We start from the raw sequence: 27,042 nt of genomic DNA, 5'->3' as shown, positions 1-27,042 counted from the left end.
AGAGAAATTGATAATTGGTAAATCCAGGAATGAGGGGTCTGTAAGAATAGAGGGCTGTCGTGAGTTAATTAAGATACTTTTTATTATGTTTGGAAGCCCACAGGGGAGGGTATTTTTATGCAGTTTGGGTAACTTGTTGAGCAATTTTCCTAATGCTTATTATTGGCAACTCCAATATAGTAGTGTATTGGGGATACCAGCAAAAGAAGGGACCTTAAACTTGACTGCGATTAAGCTTTAGGGGACCTTTCTGGGAAAGGCTCTAAAGCTGGGAAAGGTAGAAGACAACGAAGACAACACCACCACCACCAAAGGATGACCAGCAGGAAGGCAGATCATTACAGAAGCAATGAATGCACCATTGGACGATCTGAATAACTGGGTTGGAGACAAACTGTTACGGAGAAAATCATAAGGTCATTAAGAGTTGACAAAGATTGAAGGCAAATACTCAAGAGAAATTTCTGAACCATGGTGAGGAATTTGTTCCCAAAAATGGATTTTAGATGAGAGAAACTATTGTGCCAGGCCCATTTTGTGCTGTATCTTATCTGATTCCGAAAGGATGCTTCAGAGTTGAGGGGTGTGAATGAAAGAGATGCCTGCAATCTTTTAAAGCAGTTACACCTTTTCCCAGAATCAAAGAAGTGGCCTGCCATAGTGACCAAACAATCCTACAAACACGGATCCTTTAAGGAGCTGCAGCCTAGTATAATATTTTTTTCTACATGTACTCCAAATCAACTTTTTAATCTGATCTGAACCACCGCAGAGTTCTGTTTTGTAAATACCTGGCATGCTTGCAAGAATCTAGATTGTATCCATTGGGAGAACGTTTGCTATAGAATGGAACCTTCAAGGCCATAATGTGATTGGAGTCAATAACGTACACCCCCACAATCTCTTGCACATGAAATAAAGATATATAATTGTTTTGACATAGAACAAAGTGAAAGAAAAGAAAAATTTCCAAAATGTTGGTGGAAAATAAAACTAAAGGGATTAAAGGAAGCATGCCTTATTGTGCATGCCTCACATGGGACCGAGCTCCTACCAGGAAATCCTATTAAGTTCTAGATTGTTCTGAATGGGCTCTTGTCGTATCCCATCTGAGATAATCACAGAGCTACAATGAAGAACTAGCCTTAAACTTAATTGGGTAAAATACACATTACTGTTTCTAATTAATTGTGTCTTTTAAAGCAAGTTTAAATGTTTTAATCAGTATTTATAAAACCTGTCTATGGTAGCCACCATTTTAGATGAGACAGTGTTTTCCCTAAGATAGTAGATATATATGCATCACCAGAGGCCATCTAGAAATAAGTATTCTTTTTCCCCATCCAGTGTTTTATTTGCATGCAAATTTAACTTTTTGTATTCTTCTTTAATTAACTAAGATCTTTCAATCAGCTTATAGCTTTACGTTTTATCACTCACAGGATGATAAAAACAATAAGACCCAAGGCAGGATATATGGACAAATATTGCCTTTATGATATTCTTCTACAGATTTTCTATTAGTAGACTGAAGATAGGAAATCATAGCCTATAAAGATTCAAATGAAGCTTTGATTAATCTCAAGCAATTCCTTTCTCAACTGATCTTGATGTATACATCTTTTTATAGGAAAGGGCATTAGGTGATATGAAAGCTCTCAAATTACAGTGACCTACCAATGTGTTATTGCAGAGTGTCACATATAATATGTGCAAGATATTACAAATTCTTCATGAATAAACAATATCAAAAAATGATACTGAGATATTCCAAAATTGTATCTAGTCAGAGCATTTACAAACCCGACATTCTACGGGCAAGGAAGAAAACATATCTTTCCTGGTTTTATTATTATTGTCATTCACTGTGAGAAAATACAAAGAATAAATCTGAATAGGAGGCCAACTCCAATAATTAAGATCCACTTTACCGTTAGAAGTTTATGGATTTTTAGCGTCCACAGGCCTTCCTACACAGCTGCCTAACATAAATAGATCATATTTTTATTTAGCCTATTCTCAGAATTTTCCAAAATAGGAAAGAATGGGCAGGTAGATGAATGGAAGAATGGGAACTTCTTTCTCTGATCTTAGTGTACTTACTGTACCTGAAACAGATTTTGTTTATATTTTTGTATTAAATGTATTACATTTAAAATTAAATACAAAACACTATATGTATTATTTGGTATCAATTAATACAAAAAAACACACACATACACACATCATTCAAAATCTCCTTGAAGGAATACATGGAGAATAGTACTCATGTACAAGTAGAAAATTTTTGAATCATCTCTTTGAAAAATAGTTTCCAACTATTTTTTATTTTTTTTAGTTTCATTTCCAACTATATAGTATTCAAACATGGTGAGCATAGAAAGTATAAGATAACTTACAGATTTTTCTAGAGCTTCTCGAGATGGGAAATCAACTTCTAAAATCTCTTTTAAATTTTTTAATAAACTATTTTCCGGGTTCCTAAAAAAGGAAGAAATACGATTATAATTATGTTAATTAAATTATGAATCAAACATATTTACAAGCAGATATACTTACCACATATGTATATTGCTATTCAGCTTGATTTTCAACGGATTTACCACTGAAAACAAATTGTGCACAAGTTTATATTTTTCACAAGAAAACATTATTTTTCAGAATATAATCATGAAGGAGTGATGGTTCTATAGTTCATAGCAATTAAGACAAGACATTTGCAATGGAAGGAATGTCCTGCATGTGTCCTCAAATTCAAACTAAAAAACTGCACCACTATGTAATTTTAATGCATATGCATCATGTATGTAACTTATATTCAATATTCATTTTTTTCAGTATCTCTACACAATGTTATACATGTGAGTATGAGAGTTGGTTTGAATAAATTGTCTTCATTTTCAAGGGTTTGCTGCTGCTTGAATTAAATACCAGATTTCTGTTTCAGAATTATTTGGAGCTGAACTCATCAACATACACATAATGAAAATTTATATACAGAGACATGCACATCTGGCGTAGACTTGATAATGTGGCATTAAAATTTCTCTATTTAGATATTTGAATAAAAAATAATTTGATCAAATTTCTGAAGGAATGCTTCCAACTTTATAATACCATTATGAATTTTACTTCCATCTCAAAGAAAATTAGATAGTTTCAGAACATTTCTGCATGAACTTAAGTAGCTTTTTCGAAATTAATTTGGAAACTCCCAAATTCATACAACTTGTCCCAGAGCTTCACTCAACCAATCTGATTTGAATGGCTATTTTCCTTGAAGCTAAGTAACTTCTCCATATGAACTGGAAATTGTCATCTTTTTCAAGGGTATATTTTAGAGGAATAATTTGATCAAATCATCCCACTGAAGTTTGCACAATCCCACGAAAGAAGCACCTCTGATCTTGATAGAACATCTAGGTAATATAGTCTTCTCACTTCTGGGCACTTATTGCTGCCTTCACACAAGAACTGAATAATCAATTTGCTTTTGATCTGTCTAATGATAAGAGATAGACAGGAAAAGACAAATAGCCCCGCATTAAAACAGAGCTCAAGTCTTCTACAATTGGGAACAAGGGGCAAAAAGGAAAAATGGCCCCGTTAGAATCATAAGAACTGTCCCTTGAGAAAAACGATTTCATGGATAAAGATTGAGAGTACTGTTTTGCATAGCTCACTTTTATTCCTATACATGTGTGTGCTTTAAAAAAATTAGATTCTTGTGGTTCACTAATGTGCCAATTTACAAAGAATGCATTCACAGACCTCTCAACATTTATGATTTAATTAATCTGCATGAAATGATGCCAAGAATTACTTCTTGCTTAAAAATATGTTAAGTGCCTTCCTGGGTCATATAAATCATTTAATGATCTAAACAAGTAGCAGATCCTGAGTGGCCTATATTCTTCCCATTTTTGATGCAGACCCTACTAACATATTTAGGAGAAAAAAGTAGTTCAGAATACTTGGAAGGATTATGGGTTTGACTTGAACACACACTTTAAGTTTTGTTTTTTTAAACTTGGGAGTGTGGGGAAAGAGAGAAAATAAACAAGAATTGAGATTGTGGAAGGTTTGCACTTGTTTGGTTTTAATGCAAACTTGGTGTATATGTCTGTAAGATGTAGCTCTATACAAGCAAAAAGCTATGTCTTTTCTCAGCAATGTTGTATTATAACCTAAACATAGCTGATCATAAAACAGAAATTACAAAAATCAAATAATAAAAAATCACATTCCCAGAAAACAGAAAAATCAAAAATTTATTTCAGATTCCTGAAAATGGCATGCTTGAATGGCATGGCAATTTTCTTCTGCCAGCAAACAGCTGGTTTTACAGTCAAAGCTGGTTCTTTGGAGGCATGCACTCCAGATTCAAATGGAGGAACTAGGAATGACCCAAGACAACTCTTGGGGGACTGTGTACCCATCTGGGAAGAGGAATCTTGATGGCTGTAATTCTCGATAGGAGCAGCTGTAAGGTCTCCATCTTTTTCTTTCAGCTGTTCTTTTTTTTTTTAAGCGCACCTCAATTTTAATTGCACATTTGAAGTTTTCTTTTTCTTTCTGACTTATGTCCTCAACTGTTAATTGAACTGGTTGAATGCTGATTTATTCTACAACCCCTTGCTGGATTAAACATGAACTTTGTGCATCTTTTTATTGCTTTATTTTGCAGTTGTGAATCACTTTCACTTTTGCCATATGAAAATCAACAGTGAGAGGGGTTTCCCTGGGTAGTGAAAGTGATCTGATTTCATTTACATTTGCATAAGATTTTAACTACAAGGGTTTTGTATTTTATTAGTTTTTAAAAGCTATGGTCTTATTTCTTTCAACTTCTGTTGGGAACTCTTTTTTAATTCACTTTTTAGTGTAGAAATATCTCATTTTTTCTGTGATCATTTTGTTATGATACATCTACACTTTTCCTTAAGAGGAACTATTTTATGTTTTGCTGTGAAAGTTCACTTATGAGAGAGTTTTGGATTATATTAAAAATGCAAACAAAAAAATAAGGATTTTGAATATTACATATCATATATTCCTTACAACGGCCATAAAAAGATATAAAAGAAAGATGAGAGCCAGATCAATTTAATGATAAAGCCCTCTGGGAAGCCTTTGGAAAAAATGCTTTCTAACTTACAAGCTCTACTTGAAAATTTGGAAAAAAAGGTTTGATAAATTAATAACACTTTTAAATCAATCCAATGGCACTAGATACAAGCAAAATTAGTTAAACCAGACTTACAATTGGATGAATTGGAATATACTTTGTTGCTGGCAGATTTGAAGGGAAAGAAGTCTGCTTTGAAAATTGCAGGCTGGTTAGAGAAAGGCATGAATTCAAAAGACCTAGAGATGGCAGAATTGATGAGTGGTGAATTGGACTTTATTAAGAAGTTTAATGGAGATTGGGGAATGATCTTATTATATTGAATCAGAAAGCAATTGACAAGAGATGCTGCATTTCAACTTGTAGGAAGATTCTTTGAACAACAAATGCTATGGTGTGCCTGTGAGGTTCTCAATTATCCAGGTCATAATTGTCTCAAAGGTGCTTTTTTTCCTCAAAAGGCAACTGGATTGTTTTTTCCTTGAGGAAGAAAAAAATTCTCTTGGATGAGAAGCAAAATGTTTTCTTCTTTCTCATGGAAAAAACAATCCAGTTGCTTTTTGAAGAAAAAAGTACCGCTGAGACAAATGCTGTGGAAATATTTAAAACAGAGATTTATGACTTTGGGGGAGGAGATGCAATTGTTGGGAAAAATTCCAATTAAAACTTTTAAGGAAAAGTTTTATTATTAAAAATCAATTACGGACATTTTATGCTAGATGGATTAGAGATTATTAAAGTGGTCCAGGCTAGATCAGAAGCCACTGTGTACTTTCTGCGAGTTAAATAAAATAATAAATTTGAAGACTTTGAAGTTTAACTTTGTTTTTGAGTTTACCTCTTAACTATTTTTCTTTATATAATACATAGATGCCACATCAAATTGGTAGGGTAAATAGAGGTGCTGAAGTTCATAACATTGTGGGACTGCTTTGTGGGTAGGGGATTATTATTGCTGAAATATATCAGTATAGTATACAACTTGGGGGGGAGAATATGTTTGTTTTTTAGGCACATTTTTCTTTGTCTTGTTTAATTTTGCTTTGTTTTTTCCTTTTCCTTGAAGTTTGTATTTTAACTTTGTGAATAAAAAATTTAAAAAATCATCAAGAAAAGTGGACATAGGAATTAAGCATAGTGGTGTCATCTACTTCCTTCCAGTCATAATTATATTCCCAATGCTGTCCTGAAGTTCTGCTATTACTGTGGCATGAGAAAGTGATGTATAATACTCTACAAAACATGTTCTGCACATGATATGTCTGCTATTTTGCAGTTAAATGCATCCAAAACAGTTTAAATTGCTTTATATATTGAATGTTTAATGATTTTCTGAACAATAGTTTTATAAGAATTATGTTAAGTGATGTTATTATGTATTGCTTGTCTGAAACAAATATATTCAGTATACCATACATAGAGCTTAACTTATACTAGCGTAAAATATTAGACATTGCAACAGAAAATCTTTGAAAGAGAAGCCATCCTACCATGGTCAGCTCCAAGAAAGTAACACTCAGGAAGCATGGTGGGGTGTCTGGGATCTATCTCGATATTAAGTGAAATGTTACTTCCTGAAACAGACAGATATACTCATTAAAGTATATAACTATCCAGTCTATTTTTTTAAAAAAAGGCATTAATCTTAATTGTACAAATGTTGTACACAGTATTCCAAAACTACAACAATTCCACCTTTGAATTCAAAATATTTATCTACCACTTCTAAATCTGAATGTGAAAGTGACTAGATTTTAGTACCTTAGTATGTAACAAGTCCAGACTGACTTGCTCTTTCTACCTACTTCATCCTTTTTATTTCTTAATATTTAACAGATAATCAGAGTTGGAAGGGACCTTGTAGGTCATCTAGTCCAACCCCCTGCCCAAGCAGGGGACCTTACACCATTTCTGACAAATGGCAGTCCAATCTCTTCTTGAAAGTCCCAAGTGATGGCGCTCCCACAACTTCTGAGGGCAAGGCGTTCCATTGGTTGATGGTTCTCACTGTCAGAAAGTTTTTCCTTATTTCCAGGTTAAACCTCTCCTTGTTTCCATCCATTGTTCCTTATCTGGCCATAGGGGCTTTAGAAAATAGCTTGACCCCTTCCTCTCTGTGGCAGCCCCTCAAAAATTAGAACACTAAATTTGAAGTCATTTATCAATTAGATCAACTAGACATATTTCAGTACATTTGAAATGCATTTTATTTATAAAAATACAGTAATTTAATATAGTAAGTTCAAGTATTTACAAAAATAACATGTGGTGGCTATATTAGGAAACCTTTCCTTCTGTGCTATAAAAGCTGATCTGAAAAAGTAGCAGGTATGGTATATATGTGTCTTCCAAAATGAAATGTTTGCTGAAAAAAGTAGTCATACCTTAGTTTCAGTCGACTAGAAGGGATAAAACTTGTCCAAGCAATGCAGGAGTGGGCAGTTGTTTGATAGGATGACTACTTTTTTTAATTTTTTTATTTTTAAAAGACTCATCCCACAAAAAAGTGGAATATAAACCAGCTGGAAGTTATGACCCAGTTTGAGAAACTCTGTAAAAAGTTGTTATTACTGTTAGGATACTATTACTAACAATACATAAAAAATAATACCAGGGAGAATGAGGTTTCTTCCTCAGTGAAATAATCTAAATTTTGAAATGTTATGTCTAACAGAAGAAAAAAGCTCCTTTTGATCATATGACTATGATCCCTTAACCACTAAAGTCCCTATGCAGTTGTCTTTTTTATTCTTACCAATTGCAATCCTTCGCCTTGTGGAGCTCCTTGTGGGTTTCTCTGGCTCAAGGACCCAGGTCTTCTCATCAATTTCATCTAGAACATCCCAAAACTCCTTCAGTGATTCTAATGCTGCCAAGAACTGACTGTGAATGCTCAGTAAGGAACTCTAGTATGGAAGGAAATTGTAAGAAATATTATAAGTGGCCTTTAACAAAGCAATACAGAAGTACTGTTTATTAACTGTTTCAACTTTTCAAAATCTAGCACATAATGATAAAACATATCATACAATTATACATAATGCATACATGTATAATTATATATGTATATTACAATTAATATTTCAGTCCCTTTTGAAAAATATTCACTTTTTAAACCTCTTTTAAAATATTTCTACTTTTTTACATTTAAACTTAAAACTATTCAGTGTACAATCATGTAACAAATAGATTTATTTGTATTTAATGAAGAATCCATGTGAATTAATAAGGAAGTAACTTACAGTTTATTTTTCCAAAGCACCTGAAAATCATTCACATGCAAAATTCCAAGCAATTTAAAAATGCTAAAACAACTAAAAAAATATACTGCAAATCCAGTATGTCTCTATTTAAATGTCTTCTAACAATTATTGGGGCCTTTTTTTTCTATTTTTCCTTATTAAATCTAACACATTTCTAAATAAAGAGATTCTGAAATCCAGGATTAACAGGGAGAAATTGTATAGCATGCACATCTCCAAACAGAGACCACCAAACTCCCCCACCCCAGCAGCAGGATGTGTTGAAGAAGCAAGCAAAAATTATACTTTTATGAGGAATATACAAACATGGTTTTTTTTTATCCATTTTTTTTCAAAATGTCAAAAAAATAAGTTGTGGATGGTTTAAAAGTTACTCAGGTGAGTTTTAAGGATTTTACACACTTGAAAAATATTTTTAAAAGGACAGAGCTTGAGAAAGAACATGTTGGATTTATTGTCCCTGCTGTTATTAAATTATATTAAAGTGAGAAAGCACTTAAGCAGAAAAGTGTGAATACTGCCAATCTCAAAATGTAACGCTTATTATCTTTAAAAGCATTTTGTTACTTTTATAATACCTGAAGTGATATAATAGTGTCAGTCACTTAACCAGATCTTACAGCATAATATCTTCATCTTAAGTACTATTATTTCCAGTATTTTAATAATTTTCACACTGTCTTGGAATGTGATCTTTTGTGCTCTGATGACACTTAAATTAATAGCATAATTTTCTGGTACTTGCAACAGTTGCTTTCCATTTTGATTTTTTACATTTCCCTACCTCATGTACAGACAAATCTTTTTAATAGCCATTTTATCTTTTTCTTTAGGGAATTCAAAGGATTTTTTAGTAAAAATAAAGAGACACCAAGGGATTAGAATTTTGAAATCCAATTAATTTTAATACTAATTGCAATTTTTCAGTGATGTTCCTTGAAAGGTAGCAAAATTTTAGAGTGATCTGCTCATCTGATCTTATTTGCATGTTTCTTTGATGTTGTAGTTGCCTTTCCATATGCATAACTGAATCTCTATGTTAAAAACATTTACACTACTTTGTCATGCAAATTATAAAGAATTTATTTCTAATTTTACACTTCAATTAGATCATTTCTGTACATATTTCCTTAAAATAATTTACATGTGTTTCATGGCAAGACATTCAATAATGAAATAGCCAATCTGCTGCCTCATAATTTTTAAGATAGAGTTATTTACTTAGCATATTTATAGATGCCCCTTAATTTTATCTCAAGGCAGTGAATAAGCTTTGATATACAATGTCCCTCCCACTCAAACTAATATGAAAATGATTATATGCATTTCTCTAAAATAGTAGTGCAAGTGAAGCTCTATTGAAGACATTGTTTTTTAAAATAAGGCATGGCAAGAGGAAAAATCCACAAAATTTGCAGGTTAATTCTAGAAAACATACAGACATTTCATGAATTCTTAGAGAAAAAGAATAGATTGCTGGAATAGGATAAATAACTTTGCTGTTCTTTTTTTACTTCAGGACCTTCCTCTCCATTTAGTATATCTGCATGCAGTCCAAAGTTCTTTTCCCCCAATAAAGGAAACTAGGCCACAAAAAACACAGTGGCTGGACACCATCAAAGCTGACACCAGCCGTAACAGAGAAACTCAAAGAAGTTGTACAAGATCAGAAGATATGGAGAGACCTGGCCCATAGAATTTCCAAGAATCAAGTAAGATTGAATGAATAATATCATCATCATTTCAGTATACTAAGGATGGCATATGAGGCTCAGGGGACATGTTGCATATCATTTACTTTATTACAGCCTTAATACACCAATATTGCTTACTCTTTCTTTATATTAAAAAACTAGAAAATCATGTCATCAAAGTTTAGTATTTTGATTCTGGAAAAAAATTCACATTTGCCAAAATGGATGTATGAATAGAAGAAGTTTTAACATCATGTATATTGCTGTTTACTTGAACCACTATCATCTTGGGCACATACTTAGGGCCCCAGGCTTGAGCATGGAGTCAAGTCTTTAAGGGCTTCTGGAAACCAGACATCACCAATTTAATTCCCAGAAGCATGATACAGTGCAGTTAACCCTGCAGACATTGTCAGCTGACACCCCTTAGCAGATGGGAGCTGGACCACGCTCCTCCTGCTGGATGGGGTGGGTATTAAAAACTAGGCAGGAGATGGCCTGTCAATTTACCATATTTTACGTACTATAAGATGCACCTGACCATAAGACACATCTAGGTTTAGAGGAGGAAAACAAGAAAAAAAAATCAGGCAGAGCCTGAGAGGACCACAGATAGGTGTCCTCTCATGAGCCAAATCTGCCTATTGACTCCTGCACTGAGGAAAAGAGACAGGAGAGGCTGGGTTCAGCATTGTAAAAAGACTCTACCGCCACGGCCCGACTGCTATTCACCAAAGGACTGGCATTGATGCACAGACATTTCCACCCACTTTGGGGGGCAGAGGGAGTGGGTCTTATGGAGCGAAAAATACAATACTTGGATTTTTAAAATTTCTTTAACATATGCTCATGTTTCTAAAGTTATAATGGAGCTGTAAAATGCACCCAAAGGGCTATCAAAATAATTGGGATTGATAGCAATTCCTGTCTGAGACAAGACAAGACTGGTTTGAACTGAATTAACAAATTCACACTCCTGCATGATTTCTATTTATTCAGTTCTTATCCACCACCACTATCTTTTCAATTTGGTGCCCTTCAGAGATGCTGCAATTGCAGTTCCCAGCATGGTCAAGGGTTTATTGGTTCAGCATTTTATAAGCGAGCAATTTCCTATATGATAATTCTATGTTTTTAAAAAACTATTTTAATTAAAATTTATACCAGAAAAGTCTCCAAATATATAGAAGCCACTTTACCACATCTTGCTTCCAAACTGATTGGCATATTACTAGCTGAATGACTATTTTAAAAAAGTATACTATTGAAATGTCTACCTTTTAAACAAAAACAACTTTTCCATCTAAGCTTACATTAAAAAACAATGTTGGGTGATATACCTGCTATTACCAACATATTCATTAAAACATTTTAAACAGCATTTGTGCTTCACAGTCCATTAATCTGTAAATACTTCCATGATTTGCAATACTTCTTTTGGATACCAAGCCACATAACTTAAGGTAAAAGTCAACTGACATAAGTTTATGTGGAAATATTCTTTTAAACTAAATAATGGTGCAAAAGATTTCCTAGATAGGGATTATCTACTACGTTTCTTGGAACACTAAATAAAAAGAAAGAAAAGAAAAATATACTGTAATGAACAGGTCCACAAGAATATGGATTAGATAACCCCCAAGATTGCTATTAATTTATTCTTTTTTCACATTTGCTTGGAAAAATTATTTGTTTTTGTCATTTACTTGAGCTGGAACCCTTTCTCCAGTATCCCTCCTGATTCAGACATTGACCAAAGAAAATAGTATCAGATTTCAATTAAACACCTCCGGCTGTCAGACATATTGTATATATCATTGATTTAATATTCAATAATTTCACTGAAGATTTAGTCATCAAAGGTAGAAATCCTCCATGCTTCTTTGGAAAATCCAGTATTATGTATTTTAGTAGAATTAATTTGACTAAAAATTCAAAGGAAAAGGCAGTGCCTTAACCCATGAATAAATACCTGCAGTAATTGGACATTTTTAAAAAATGAAATAGACAGCAAATGAATTTTGCTAATTAGACAAAAGAAAGTCTGCAACTGAAGTAAGTAGTTGTACTGGGACTTGTCACTAGAAAGCTCTGTATATATGGCAACTGGAACAATGGCAGCAGCCTTGCCCTTGGTACCAATTTCTGACTATTTTAAAATGTCTCCTCTGCATCAGAATCCACTGGCTGCTGCTGATCCTGCTGTGAGACACCTGCACTGGCTACTAGGCTTGTCACGATGCACAAAACCCTACCATCTTCAGCTTGACATTGTGCACGTTATAATTATTCATCCAAATGAATATGTCAGAGAGGCAGCAGCAGACCTCTCATCAGAGCACAAGAAAAATACATCAAAACATTATCAACCCAGCAGGAAGACAGGGACCATAAGGAAAATTACCCATTTTTAATACAGACGCCATAAAGCCATGTCTATTATTATATAAAAAGCAAGAGGGGGGAGAACCACCATCAAGCTTTGAGTCCAAAAGTACTGGTGGAACACAAAATGAGAAACAGATGTTACGGAGAAATCAATTATTGTATCTGAAATCTATTTAGATTCTCTTAAAACAAGTTCTGTGCTAGTATTCTAATTTTGACATTTGTCCTCTGAGTTAAGAATCTGTCAACATTTTCATTAAGATGACCTACAATTATTAGAATTTAAAACCCATCAAAAGTTAGAATATATACTGAATACAGAAAATAACTAAGGACAAATGCCAACGAATAGCTCACTAAACATATATGAATCATTTTAATTTTGGGAGAAAAGTAACCTGATTAGCAGATAATACATACATCCCTTTGGGGATAAGCAATGCTGTGCAAAGTGCAAAAAAGGGATAAGAAATAACAAACCAAAAATAAACATGACTCACTTGTTTTCACTTATTTGATACTTATTCATTCCTTGCAACAGACCACATTTTATCTATTATCTTTTTACTAGCATTTGTCTAACTTAAAATCTCAATTTTCCCATCTTTTGCCAATTTCTACTAAGATAAACAAATCTATCTACTTGCTGTGTTTTTGCTGTTTACATATCTTTCAACTGTTTAGTCAGTTTTCTTTGTCAAATGTGACTACCTTGTATATTATATATTAGTTTTCACATTCCTTCTCACTGTATCCTACAATCTATCTAACGTTCACACACATCATTCCAGTTCTTTGATCAACAATGTGGAATCATTTATATATGAATGGAAGTTTCACTTACTGTGAAATACTAATCTCATCCAGAAAAATTAAGTGAAACAACTACTGCAAATGATCTGGACAATATACACTTGATAATGTACCCGTCCTTTTGGATAAGCTGAGGCAACTGTTTTCCAAACACATTCTTCCCAGTTATTGATAGATCCTAAGAGCCACTTTGATCGAGTGATTAAGGCACCATGCTAGAAACTGGGAGACTATGACTTCTAGTCCAGCCTGAGGCACAAAGCAGCCATTCACTCTTTCTCAGTCCTAGGAAGAAGACAAGGGCAAGTCCATTCCATGCCAAAACCCTTCCTGTAGGTGTAAACCATTGTCTATATATCCAAAGATTTCTCTCTTGGGCCAGCAGAATTCTAGAATCCCCTGCCCCCCCACCATTGGATGATGACCTTCCATAGGAAGTACAGAGGAGAACTTTGCATGTCCTCTTTGGCTTTCCTGCCTAGCTGTTCAAAAGTCTTTGATATTGTTTTCAGGCTCTTTGTTGTGTCATTTCTAACACGAAAGAGTAGAAAGGGATAATAATTGGCAAGCTTGATTATAAGCCTCTCTGCTATATCTTTAGTCCTTGTACCTGGGAGACAACATACCTCCCTTGATAGATTGGTCTGGTCTACAAATTGCTGATTCTGTTCCTTTAAAAAGTAAGTCACCTATCACCAACACCAACGGAACAACATGGGTGCCACAGAGTTTGGCTCTCTTCCTGCTACTATTTAAGAACTAATAAGAGAAGATCATGCCTTGTTATATGATCAGTATCATTAATATAGTAAAGTTACCCAGTTATATTTCACCAACCAAATGAAGCTGGAAATGTTTAAATATATATCTTTTTGGAGACTATAAGTCTGGACAGGCAAATACAAGCTTAGCTAAATACCAGTAAGACAATCTACAGTTTTGTTCAAAAACATCTTGACTCAGGATGGCCCTAGTGATAGCTCTAGGTAGGGATGCCATACTAATAAAGCTTCAGGTCACTGATTTTGGGGTCATTCATAACTCATGGATCCTATTGGAACAGCAGGGGAAAAACCATAGCTGGATGGGGTGTTTTACCTACATCACTATTTGATAGAAAATGCACAATCAGGAGGTTAAAAAATTGAGACTTCAGTGTAAAGGAACACCAACGCTCTGTCACTATTCTGGTTAACAAGTCTAATTAAGATTGGTTTTGAGCTACATGATGTTATATGGCTTGGCTCAGAAGACTGTAGGAACCATCTTCTCAAGATGAAATGTGTCAGACTGATTTGACTATGAAAGGAGGAAGCACATAGGGTCTTGTACAGCAGTGGGATCCTACCTGTTCCACTACCAGTTTGATGATCATGTACAGCTTTCGACACAACAGCTGAGGCCTGCAGCGCCAATCAGCTGAGAAGATAAAGAACAGAAAAGTGCGGAGGCAGGTGGGAGGGCTGATCCTGCACTTTTCTCTTCTTTCTCCTCTCAGCTAATCATCGGAGACTTTTTTTTACTACAGTTCAGCTAAACCAGTAGGAAGTTTTGCTACCGGTTTGGCCGAACCGGTAGTATACCACTACTGGTCTTGTAGCATTTCCCAATAAATCATGCATACTCAGACTGTTTTTTGCAGGCTAGGATCTCTGAACTACAGACTACTTTGCAAGTCAATATATTATTGCCAACATCCGACCTGCTAGGAAGTACATGTAGTACATTGATACACACCAATTTCTTATTCGTTGAACATGGTAGCAAACTATACATAAAGAATACTTTTACATTGAATTAGGATATGGTTCTTTAAAAATGTTCTAATGTAACAATTAAATCTTCACCATAGCAATATGAATGTAGGCTTGATGTTATTTGAAAAAATACGCTTGTATTTTACATAGGCATGCATATCCACACGAAAACACCATCCTTCAGTAAATTACAGATGCTTTGAAAATTGTATACCATGATTCTTTTCACAGGATATTTACTATATTAATATGTTAGTACTTATGGTATCCCATATTTACAGTACTTGACCATTATTTTATTTATTGTTGTTAAAATATTTATTTATCACTTATTTGAAAAGCTAAAGCAGTTGATACATTAGTAAAATAAATAAAAACTAGATTAAAACAAAAGAATAAAAAAGAATCTATTAAAAACAAAATGCAGTCTTAGGGAGTTATATGGAGTAACAAAAACATTTAGAAAATGAATTTTAAAACATTTAAGATATTAATATTGGGCCTCATGTAACCCAGAATGAAATGTCCATTTTTAAAGTGTTATATTTGAAAATGCTGCTATTTTTTACCAATTACAAGTCAAAATTAAACAGCTTGCTTTTTATTAGGGTGTATTTGTTCAGTTTATAAAACCTTAGCAATAGCATTTAGACTTATATACCGCATTACAGTGCCTTTACAGCACTTTATAAGCGGTTTAGAGTCAGCATATTGCCCCCAACAATCTGGGTCCTCATTTTACCAACCTCAGAAGGATAGAAGACTGAATCAACGTTGAGCCTGGTGAGATTCAAACTGCCAAATTGCACTCAGCCAGCAGTCAGCAGAAGTAGTCTGCAGTACTGCATTCTAACCACGTTGAGGTTTTTAAGAAAATGAATAAGATTATCAGATGTTTTAATAGGTCCTGACATAAATATTCACAAAATTTACCTGTATAAAGAATTTTTTCAAATTTACATTAGTATAGTACAGTCTTAAAGCTTAACATACTATATTTTGCTTAAAAAAACAGTTGCTACTGAATTAGAACGCTGGTAACATCAAGACAAAGAAATAAAGATTATCCACTTTGAAGCTACAACTAGAAGGAAGCCATAGATTAGACATTTAAGAATATGTTGGCCGGTGGCAATACCATAAGAGATTGTGAACTAGAAAGCAAATAAAGTGAGTAAATTATAGTTTACTTTTTTCAAGAAAAAGGGAACTACACTGCCAATTGTCCATTGATTAGACATAGAATCCAACACATGGCTTTGGAAATTTGGGTGTAACAGTGAGTATGATCATAGTGTAATTTTAACATTCAGTATCTTGAAATTTCATATAGCACACAGCCATTTGTTTCAGACTTTATTTAAAAAGTGTGTGTGCATCAGGGCTGAAGATAGATATGCTTTTCTGTTCTTGTGCTATTTGTTCTCTTTATACCCGACAGCATAGTAAGAACAATACCAAAAATGTTCAGTATATGGAAAGGATGGGAAAATTAAGCATTTTACATTCTTGCCAGAGGGGGGCATCCCATCAGCAGCAGAGATTTTTAATTGTGTGAAAATAAAGTATGGTTTGCAAAAACCTATCTTTAGAAACATTTTGTACCAGGATAAGATATAGTATTCACTATGTCATAAGTAATTTCTGACTAGCTGTATCTTGTAACTATTTCTGCCTGTCTCAGGTGTATATTAAAGGTTCCAAGTCATCTTTATATATTCACAGAATATTTCAAAGGCAACGCAATACTCGCTGAGAATTTAGAAACTGTGATATGCTTGCATTCAAGTCACCAGACCGATTAAGAAACAATGAGAATTTCCAAGTAAACTCTGCAATTAACTTGAACAAGAAACTGCAGAATCTGAATTACCATAGTCTTAGAAGCAGAAATTATATATTGCTAAAGTGCTTTCTGAATGTTGAACATCTAACTGGTAGATTGTCAATAGCCCACATACGTTTTAATCTGTTTTGCCCTAAAAGTCCATCTTACGCTATCGATTTTTATTACAGCTTTCAGATTCTTTGTATATCCTCCTTTATTTTTGTACAATTCAAAGCAGCATTCCTTCTGTCCCCAGCCTCCACACACAAAGACAATAACTACCCTGTGAAATTGGTCAGGGAAAATGAGTAGCCCAAAGTCACCCAGCTGGTTTGCACACCTAATGGAAGGCCAGAATTCACATCTCCTGGGTTTCTGGTCTAGCATTTTGACCACTACAAATTAGCTGTGTCTTGGATTACACCCATGTTTATTTTTAGAAATACTAATACCTATGAGATTGGAGATAATTTTGCCACCACAGAATAGGATTTAGAAGTAATGTTATACAATGAAACAAAAGTTAATTCCTATTGAACACTGTTGGGTATGTATCCATAAGATTTACTGGGAATTTTTTTTTTTCTTTCAATTTTATTTTATTCAAAATGGTGAATAATTGACATACAAACATACTCTTTAAGCCAGGAACTCATTTTATGGTTCACTGGATACTATAACATTTATATTACATTCAAGATTAATTTAACTGAATCATTAATTCATACAGTAGAAATTGTTAAAACTGTACATTAGGTATGAGTCTAACAGCTTCTAAAATACATACATACTTCACAAGGGAACAAATGGATGGTTGCTTACCTGTGGAGTCCAGGAAAAAGAAAACTGAACTGGTAAGTCAACAAGACAGTCCGGTTGCTCTCTGGGATACTGACACAGAAAAAAAAAGAACATCCACAATATTTATTCCTTATGAATAATTTTTGAAACAAAAGCAAACAATAGATTGAAATAAACATATTACCACTTTTTCATAAAAAGAAAAGCCATTCTAATAATAATTAAATTTATATGCTACTTATTCCCAGCAACTTCTAAAATACTGTATAAAGAACTTAATAATTTTTAAAAAATGTTTTCCTAAATGTAGGGACATATTATTTAAAACTATTTTCTTGTCAGGAAACTGTTAGTGATTCAAATTTTAGATTCAACTGTAAAGTATTTCCTTACAGTTAGATTTCTATAGCAATGCAGAAGTCATCCAATTCTAATAAAAAACATATTTTACATGGTATTTTAAAGTTGCTATTTACCAGTAAGAATGAAAAGATGTTTCCAATGTAAATAAAAAAACCTGAGTTGTCAAGCTTCACAGAAACTATCATTCACATCCTACTACTGATTTCATTATGTGCATGTCTTTGTATATGTACATGTGTGTGTGCACGTGGGTGCATACATGTGTGTGTGTGTATTCATACAAACACACAGAGACACATACTCACTTTCTCTCTCAAAAATTCTGTTCCATCCGATATGAACTCCGTACATTGAAATGAGCACAACAGCAATAAAACAAATATGGCCAATACCAAAATAGATGCATTGATTAAAATATTGATACTCTTCCCTAATTCACCTTAATAAAAACTCATTATTAAAACTCAAAACATCTGATATGTTTAGAGAAACCAAAGTTAAATATAAACACAATTTAAATCTTCCCAAATAAATCTTCCCAAATCTTGGATACTTGCCACCTACTTTGAATAATGTACTATTCTCCTTTGTTTTTAGTCTCCCTAACTTAATTCAGTAGTAGACCACATCCAATTGACTTTTATGGTAATGAACTTCAGTTTCTCTGTAACTTTATATCTGCCTCTGGTAATCTCCTACTGATTCTTCACACCTGCTCCTCATCTAGGTTACACTCAAATTTATTTTCATTTCTCTGGCTACTTGGTATTCAAATTTGCCCTTATATTTTATTATGTATACTATGTTTTATGTTCCCTGCTGTACTTTCCATTTTAAAAACAAAAGTTTTATGGTTTGCAAAAGCTCTTATGCTTTGTTGTTATGATATTTTCAGTCAGTTACACTAATAACTTTTGAACAAGCAACAAAATAGAAAGGAGTGATTAAGGGAATTCATCTGAATCACAGATGAGAAGCCATACACCATTGTTTTCCTCTGGAAACTACTTTTTGGATTTGGAAAAATAAATTAAGTCACTTTAAATATCTAAATCTTGTAGAAAACAATACTGTATTTAAATAAGGAATATGTGGATTTTCAGTCTTTCATATTAGAAAAAAACCCACAACTAAAAAAGAATATGGCAATAAATTAGTGTGAAAATCTGTAGAAAATATTAATTTGGCAGTAGAAAATTCAGCAATATAAAGAATTTGTTCAATTGGAAGAATAACAGGACCATTCAATGGAATTTATTGTTTATTAAAAGTCCAATAATTATAGTTCAAAAGTAGAAATCTTAAGTTATTGGTTACAAACCAATAAATTTCTTCTGAATATATTAACTTATTTATCCAATATAATTATGCATGCATACACGCACACACACATACACAGACCAACAAAATATATACGGCTCATAACTCTTAATGATAAAAATGTTGTAAGAAAATTAGTATTCCATGTCTTTGTAAGTTTTACTCTTAATTTAAAAAATTACGGTATTAACCACCATTATCAAGTATGTATCCAAAACATGAAACCAACATATCAGACATTCCAAAAATTAAAAAATAATCATTTCATTTAGTATCAATATCATTTCATTCTAATCTAGAATTCTATAGTATCTTTCTTTAAAGGAAATAAAATATACCATATTTTTAATAATCAAAATATCATTTAAAGTACTACTTCATTAATCTGAAATGTTATTTTGTCTCATTTTACTAGTGTCTGAAAATGTTTATTCAAAATATTTTGATATTTAGTTTTCCAATTTGCAAAATATGAAAGCTTCCTCCTGAACACAAAATATTTCTTTATGCATATTAAAATTGCATTGGCTATAAATCCTGCTAAAGTAATTTTTGCTTTCTTCTGAAATAGTTACTCCATACACAAAGTTAGCTTCTCAGTGAAATCTGCAGTAACTAATATTAGAAAGAAAAACAAGAGGTGAACGTTAAAAACCTAAATGAGATTTCAGTATTAAATAAAAAGGCTAGTGCCCCAATTCTAATCAGTGAACTACTTCTGAGAAGTATAGCATGAACACAACTCCCTCATCTACCCTTAGAATAGCATAATGTAAATTATTTGTTACATTAAAATGTATTCATTTTTCTTTCTATAGAGGAAATCAAAGCCACAACTGTATTTATCAAATCATCACTATGGGAAGAGGGAAATAAAATTCTATGTACTCTCTTCACATTATGCATTTTGTAAATCTCCACTAGGTTTGTTCCTGTAAACTGTGTTTGGAAGCTGGGGGAAATCAGCATAAATTAATGAAGGAAAAAGCAAATGGCACAATTGTATCAATTTCCTTTCCAAATCCACATAAAGTTATTTGTTCCATTGAAGAAACATAAAATAAGGGATTCCCTGAATTGACATTTTATAATTTTATAATACTTTTAAGACAGGAGGGTATTTTATGTTTATTGATTTCAATGAGAATTCAGTTTAACATATGCTTAAATTTCTTCTTTTGAAATCAATAGCCTTTGAATGTATTTCACTTTGGCAGAATTGTCCACAAAAAATATATTGCTTTTGTTTCTTTAAATAAATGTGACATGAATGAACTGCTCAGAACATTTATTACATAAATTACTACAAATCAAATTCCCATGTCATCAAGCACACGTTTCATATATTAATTTTCTCCGGTGGCAAGTTTAAATGCCAGACACATTTTTAAAAAGGACAAACACAATTGATCCTTTCATCACTATAATCTTGTGAAACAGAGTTGATTGATGATCATGAGTTTCAACTAGATACTTGCATAATCTGTTCTTTGCAAGCTGCAACTAAAATAACTTTCCAACCAATATTTTCATCTTGGATAACATAAAACAGAGTATAAAAAGAAACTGAAATTGAATGTTCTTGGTTTAAGTACTGTTTTGCAAGTACTGCCTCAGAAGGCATAAACAGCATTTTAAAACTTTATTCCATAATATTTAATTAAATGTACATAACACATCAAATTAAAAGATTTCATTAAAGATTTCATTCAAGTGTTTGCTCTTCATATTACTGATTAGAAAAAAATATGTATATGACAAATTAAGAAGATAGTTATTTCATCTGAAAAGCACTATAAAGTGCTTTCTGCAGCTGATCTAGACTACAATCCTACCCGGTTTTGCATTTATGAACAGTTACCTAAAATCAAACCACTGCTTTGTGAGCATGCTTAGTTAATAAGGCTATCTAACTTATTTATTTTAAAGTATTTGTAGATCCCCTCTGCTCAGATTCTGGGCAATGAAAAAAAAGGCTTAGCCTAATGCCCCACCTCATCCCAAATTAACATCAAACCACAAAGCTAGCTGTCTTCCATGATTCATTCTAGCCCAAAGTGCAACTGGAAAAGAATGGCTAAAACATCAGCAGGGTAGTGGCCAAGCATATATTTAGAGTACTGTGAAAAGGCCTGCCTTCTGACTATCATTTTTACAGATAGTCCTCGTTTAAGGACCCTAATTGGGACTAGGAAAGGGAAGGGGCAGAAGGGTAAGGCTAAGAAGAAACTGGAGAGAAAGATATTTCAAGGCAGCAAGCTGTCTGCTCTTCTACAAATCAAGACCAATTAAATTGCACTAGAAATGGTGAAGGAAAAAAGACTACCTATAGAAACTGCCTGCTTTTCCCCCCTCCTCTATTCCCCAGCAGGAGAGAGAGATTGGAGAGAAAATGGCTTCTAGAAAGTATTGCAACACAGATCTGGCACTGGACGAGTCATACTTATTGTAATGGCAATCATGTAACTGAGGGACATTACAAAGGTCATAAATGGCAGTGAAGTTATTTTTTCAGCACTGTTTCAATTTCAATTAGTCACTGAACAAATGGTTGTTAAGGAAGGGCTTCCTAGATGGCCATGCCAAACTGGCAGAAACATCTACAAGTAATAGAAAATGAAGAAGCTAAATACTCTGGGACAAACTGACAGGCACCTACCACGTAAAATTCCAGATTTAAGAAAAGAACTGGAGAAGATAACAAAATACAAACAGGAACAGAATAACTGTGACAAAAAAGCAAAGGTAATACCAATAGTAATAGATGCTTTGGGTGCAATCCCAAAATAACTGGAGCATCACTTGAACACCACTGGCATTGACAAAATAACCATCAATTGAAAAAGGTAGTTTTACTCGGAACTCCTGACACCCTGCAATATCTTTAACATCATCAAACATCAACATTTCCCTAAACCAGGTCCTTGGAAAGGACTCAATAGGACCTTGGAAAGGACTCAAATCTAGTCTGAACACCTGGTTAACTATGCAACGAACTATAGTAATAGAAGTCATGGTTGTGGTTAGAGTATCTAAGTAGAGGCTGTAAAAGAGGTTCAATGGGACAAAAGGTGGAAAAATCTTATGGTAGATTTGGAGCTGGGAATGCTGCTGGCGACAGTTTCCAAAGAGTTTTATGATGACTTGAATATGTAGAAGAAAATTTGGAACAAACAGCAAAGCAATCCATGCAGAAGGATAGATTGTGAATAATCAGTTGAAAGGTAGCAAGCTGCAAAGAGGTCACTACCTGGGAAATTCATATATACTTATTGGAATAGTGAGCCTCTCTGACAGGTTTTAAGAGGGGGTTGTTACAGATAGTAAAAAATGGAAGGCAAGGGTCAGTGTGATTGATAGTGAATGATGGGAGATCAAATGCTGTCATGATGACTGTGATTTTATTTTACGGTCCCATCAGTTCTTGCTTGTAGGCAAATGATATCTCTTGCAGATCTTCTAATGCACCATTGTTGCTACTTTGTCATGTCTTTGTAATCAGTCTATACAATCTTCTTGCAGCAGTTAACCAAATGGTCCATTGTTTCTCTAGCTTCCTTGCAGAAGTGTACTTGCGATCTAATGTTGTTATTAAATTTATTTGCTACCCATCTCGCAATTATGCTGTGTGATCAACAATGGCAATCTCTACATTGTTTTCTCACTGTTTTCTCCCTGAACAGTTACCTTTGTAGAAAGAACTGCCAAGAACTGGCTGACACCTCCATCATTATCCAGAAATGTCTTGGCTAGAAACCATTTCCTAGGTGTCCACACTCTTGCAATTTCTTTTCAATCTCTTTTCCATAATTTCTCCAACATCCACCCATCTGTCACATCCTAACAACTCTCCCTGTAACACACCCTTTGATGTCCCATACCTTTTCAATTCTTCCTAAAATACAATCTGTTTCATAACTTGCTAAGTAAAATAATTGAGCCTCAAATAAATATTTGAAATCTGACTGAACAGAAATAGACAAACTTAATTCTCACATCAATCTACAATGCTGCCTAGATGGGATCATGAATTCCTCAGACTAAATCCAGAATTCCCTCTTGACACCATTAGCCCTTTATATTAAAAACCTCCACGTTTCAATTGTATTGCATCATTTAAATTGAAAGCAAAAGCAATTCTTAAGATACAAAGGATTATATATGATTTTTCAGCTAATTAATATCCACAGATGTGTATGGAAATTTCATCAAGTTATGATTTTTTCCCAACATTTTAAAAACTCTTACTTTTGAATTTAATTTCAAAGTGATTTGATGATCCCGACCAGAAGAATCTTCAGCTTTTAACCTGATGGTACTAAAAGCAGAATCAATAAACAGAACCCTACAAGAAAGAAAACAAGTTCTGATGTAACTCTATTCTAATCCATTCCTATTAATTTTTTTCAAAATATATTAATTGAAAATCATCTATATGACAGTCCTTTTTGCCATTATAAATTTACTGCCGTTAATATGTAAGTAAACTGTTTCATTCAGTCATATACTTTTTGAGTTATTTATATTATATGTCAGAACTCATGCTGTGGAAATGAACACCATGTTTCAGTTTTGTATCACTGTAACTTTTGGCATATAAAATGTGCTTCTGTCAGCCTTTATTTCTCTACATATTACACTTCCTGGCAAAATTTAAAATTTTCATCCTTTTTTGTATAATGATCCAGAAAAAAAATGTATCCCGCATTTGCAGGAAAATACTACAAAGCAGATGTTTAGATATAGGTATATAGATATAAACACACACACACACACACACACATACACACACTCACTCGTACTAATAACTGGTTTATACTCTTAAGCATATTTCTCATAACACTGTTTTACCTGAAGCTATAAAACTAGCTTTAACATGATATTAATATTTCAAGGAAATTCTTTCAAACAAGTAAAATAGTCTAGAGACAGAATTATTTTTAAAATTCATTCTAAAGGTAGATATTTAAAATGGTAATAGCTAAAATTGGGAGGAAGAATGGTAGATAAAACTTTTAATTGTAATCCATCAGGGTTATTTCTCCCACCTGCCTGTAATAGTATTTCTTTTTCCTTGTGTATTTTGGTCTGCACTATCCATCTTAGTCCAGGCAGTCACTGCTGAAAATTACTAAGGTGAGATAGGTAGAAATATAAAGCCTGGTTGATCACATCACAGCATATTATACCTGCTTTTCCAAAACAAAATGATTGATGCTATGAAGCAATATACTGTACACTATCTTTGTATTTACCCTATCAGGTAGGGTATCAGAATATAAATGAAGTGACCCTCTAACAGTATTCTTCCTTAAAAACATTCTGACTTTCTGACAGAAATCAGGCTGAATTGGAAAGGAGTCCAACTCAGTTCTTATAAGCAAAAAGTTAAGTTAGACATCAGTTCCCCTAACAGAGGAAGAAGCCCAAAATGGGAGTTTTGCTCTAAATAATCAAATTCAGAAGAGCTACTGTAAGTATAAATGACATTAGCTTTTATATAATATTAAGATTTTAAACTTTATTAAATATTAACTATAACTATTTAAAAAGCAAAATTTTAAGTACTGAAATAATCAGAGCAAACTCCAGTATACTGTATATAAACATTTTAAAAGCTGGCAGGTTAAATTTTTGGCATTTGCAGAAGAAGAATAAACATGAATACTTATTCCATCCCAAATTTTCTATATCTCCGATGAGGCCAGAATAATATTGTGGAGGTGGTTGGGCACGTAATTCTTCTGTGTTTTTCAAAGCAAGTTCCTGTTTTTATTTTTTAAAAAAAGTTTATTTAATTCATTTTTTGTGACTTGGTTCCTGTCTGTCTGTCTAACTATCTATCTAATCATCCAGTAAATTTATCTATGAATCTTAAAATTAAAACTAGAAATATTTTTGCTTATATTCCTATTCAGTATGACATACACTACAACTATTCACATTATTCAGAAATAAACTTGAAAATAATCAAAATGATTAGGTGCAGGTAAATTGTTCATAAGTTCATAAATACACAACTACCTGAAAATAAACCCAATTCAGTTAGGTTCATTTCTTGTAGATATCAGTTGGCTGAAATTCTAGTCATGACAATTTTAGATAGATAGCAGCAAGGTCTCTTGGCTAAAACAGAAAAACCTTAATCCATTAAACTGCTTTTAAACACTTGGCTAGCAACCCCTCCACATTTTAAACAGGTATTATTCCATGCATATATGCATATATATGAAGTATGTATCAGATATTAAAAAATGGTGAGTGTCAAACACTGGCTAAAAGCACACTTTAAAAAGAAAGGGATCCATTAAATGAATGGCTGTCTTAATGGGAAGATACATATAGAAAATCTTCAACATCAGCATAATCCCTCTAGAGTATAGTGCAGCTTTTTAATTGCACAGTTTAAAAAAATGAAGCTGGGAAGGAATTTTTGGTGCCTATATTTGAAAATAAAAGATAGTCTAAATAAATTAAAAGTAATCTGATAACAATTTCATAACATTTATTGGATTATTTTCCTTTTATTATTCTTTTCCACTATCACCGCCCATGTGCTCAAGATGGCAAAAAACAGAGAAGACTACAAAATCCAATTTCAATTCAGGTTCTAAAAGTTCAATTTTTGAAGGATTATCTGCAATAAATAGAGTGTTTTCTCAAGGTAATGTATTCATGCAAACCACAAACTATGCAGCATTGCAACACTGAATTTATACTTAACTTTTTACATAGCCCTGTGCGAAACAAAACTTTTTACTTTAATCATTTTTATAAAATTAAGGTATAAAGATGTGGATTTCATAGCACAGGGAGGGAAGGGCATATCCTTAGAAAACAATTAACATACAAAATAATAATTAAAAGATAGGCTTTTTCATGGGAGTTAAGGGACTAGTTAACATGAGCCTTACACGTGCTCTTTATAGTCTTCTTTTAAGAGCTATACAAGTGCTACAATAAGGGAGCAATCAATCTTTAAAAGAATTAATAATTTTGAAAAGTCATAAAATAATGGAAGGTATGGAAAAATCGATGATAAAAATTCAAAAGAACTATCTAAAAGGTACACATATACCACTTTATATGCTGTATTTACTACAAAGGATATTTTCTTGAATGGCATTCTCTTAGAAGCAAAATATTTTAAGCAAAGTACTATTTACCGATTTAGAAAAGGGAATTAAAAGGGGAAAACTCACTGAAGCAGTGAAGGTTGCTACAAATGAAATATTCATATTTTATATTCTTGTGGAACCTGTCACCAGACTTCATTTTACTAAAGTTATTATTCCTACTTACCATTATAAAATCAGAATTTATTATTTATTAATTAAACTTATAAGTCACCTATCTTACCTCAAAATAACAATGAAAGATATAAGCCCTATATCAGAATCATACACTGTAGATGGGAGTGCTCAAGAACTAAATATATACATAAGCTACTAGATTCATATAGCTAACCCTTAATAAGTCCACAACAAGGAAGAAAAATGGACATTCAATACAGATACTCCTTGTTCTGTCTTATCAATATTGATCCTATCAATGAAAAACTGAAGAATATTTATTGTTAACAACAAAACAACTATCTAGTTTACATATTGATCATTCATTATCACAAAAATGATTTTATAACAGCTAGTTTTGCAGGAGTAGATTTATAACTATTGACTTGAAAAGT

At 33.1% G+C, this 27,042-nt stretch overlaps 1 protein-coding gene across 2 annotated transcripts in view; it reads right to left on the bottom strand.

Annotated features, from left to right (window-relative positions):
- FANCL (FA complementation group L) overlaps nt 1-27,042 on the bottom strand; it is a 43,579-nt gene that overhangs the window by 3,126 nt on the left and 13,411 nt on the right. Inside the window, exons 5-11 of one of the 2 annotated variants that reach the window (XM_026696058.2) lie at nt 25,024-25,121; nt 23,604-23,700; nt 17,694-17,762; nt 7,884-8,034; nt 6,619-6,702; nt 2,560-2,605; nt 2,400-2,481 (exon numbers count right to left, since the gene is read on the bottom strand). In XM_026696058.2, coding sequence (XP_026551843.1) covers nt 2,400-2,481; nt 2,560-2,605; nt 6,619-6,702; nt 7,884-8,034; nt 17,694-17,762; nt 23,604-23,700; nt 25,024-25,121 — 627 coding nt within the window. The remainder of the gene's footprint in view (nt 1-2,399; nt 2,482-2,559; nt 2,606-6,618; nt 6,703-7,883; nt 8,035-17,693; nt 17,763-23,603; nt 23,701-25,023; nt 25,122-27,042) is intronic. The other variant, XM_087930420.1, reaches the window with a different exon arrangement.

Source organism: Pseudonaja textilis, chromosome 1 (genome assembly GCF_049901715.1).
Source record: "Pseudonaja textilis isolate UNSWEBS1 chromosome 1, rPseTex1.2, whole genome shotgun sequence".
NCBI lineage: Eukaryota > Metazoa > Chordata > Lepidosauria > Squamata > Elapidae > Pseudonaja > Pseudonaja textilis.
Note: the sequence above shows the minus strand (reverse complement) of the source record. Positions and strands in the feature narration are given on the sequence as shown.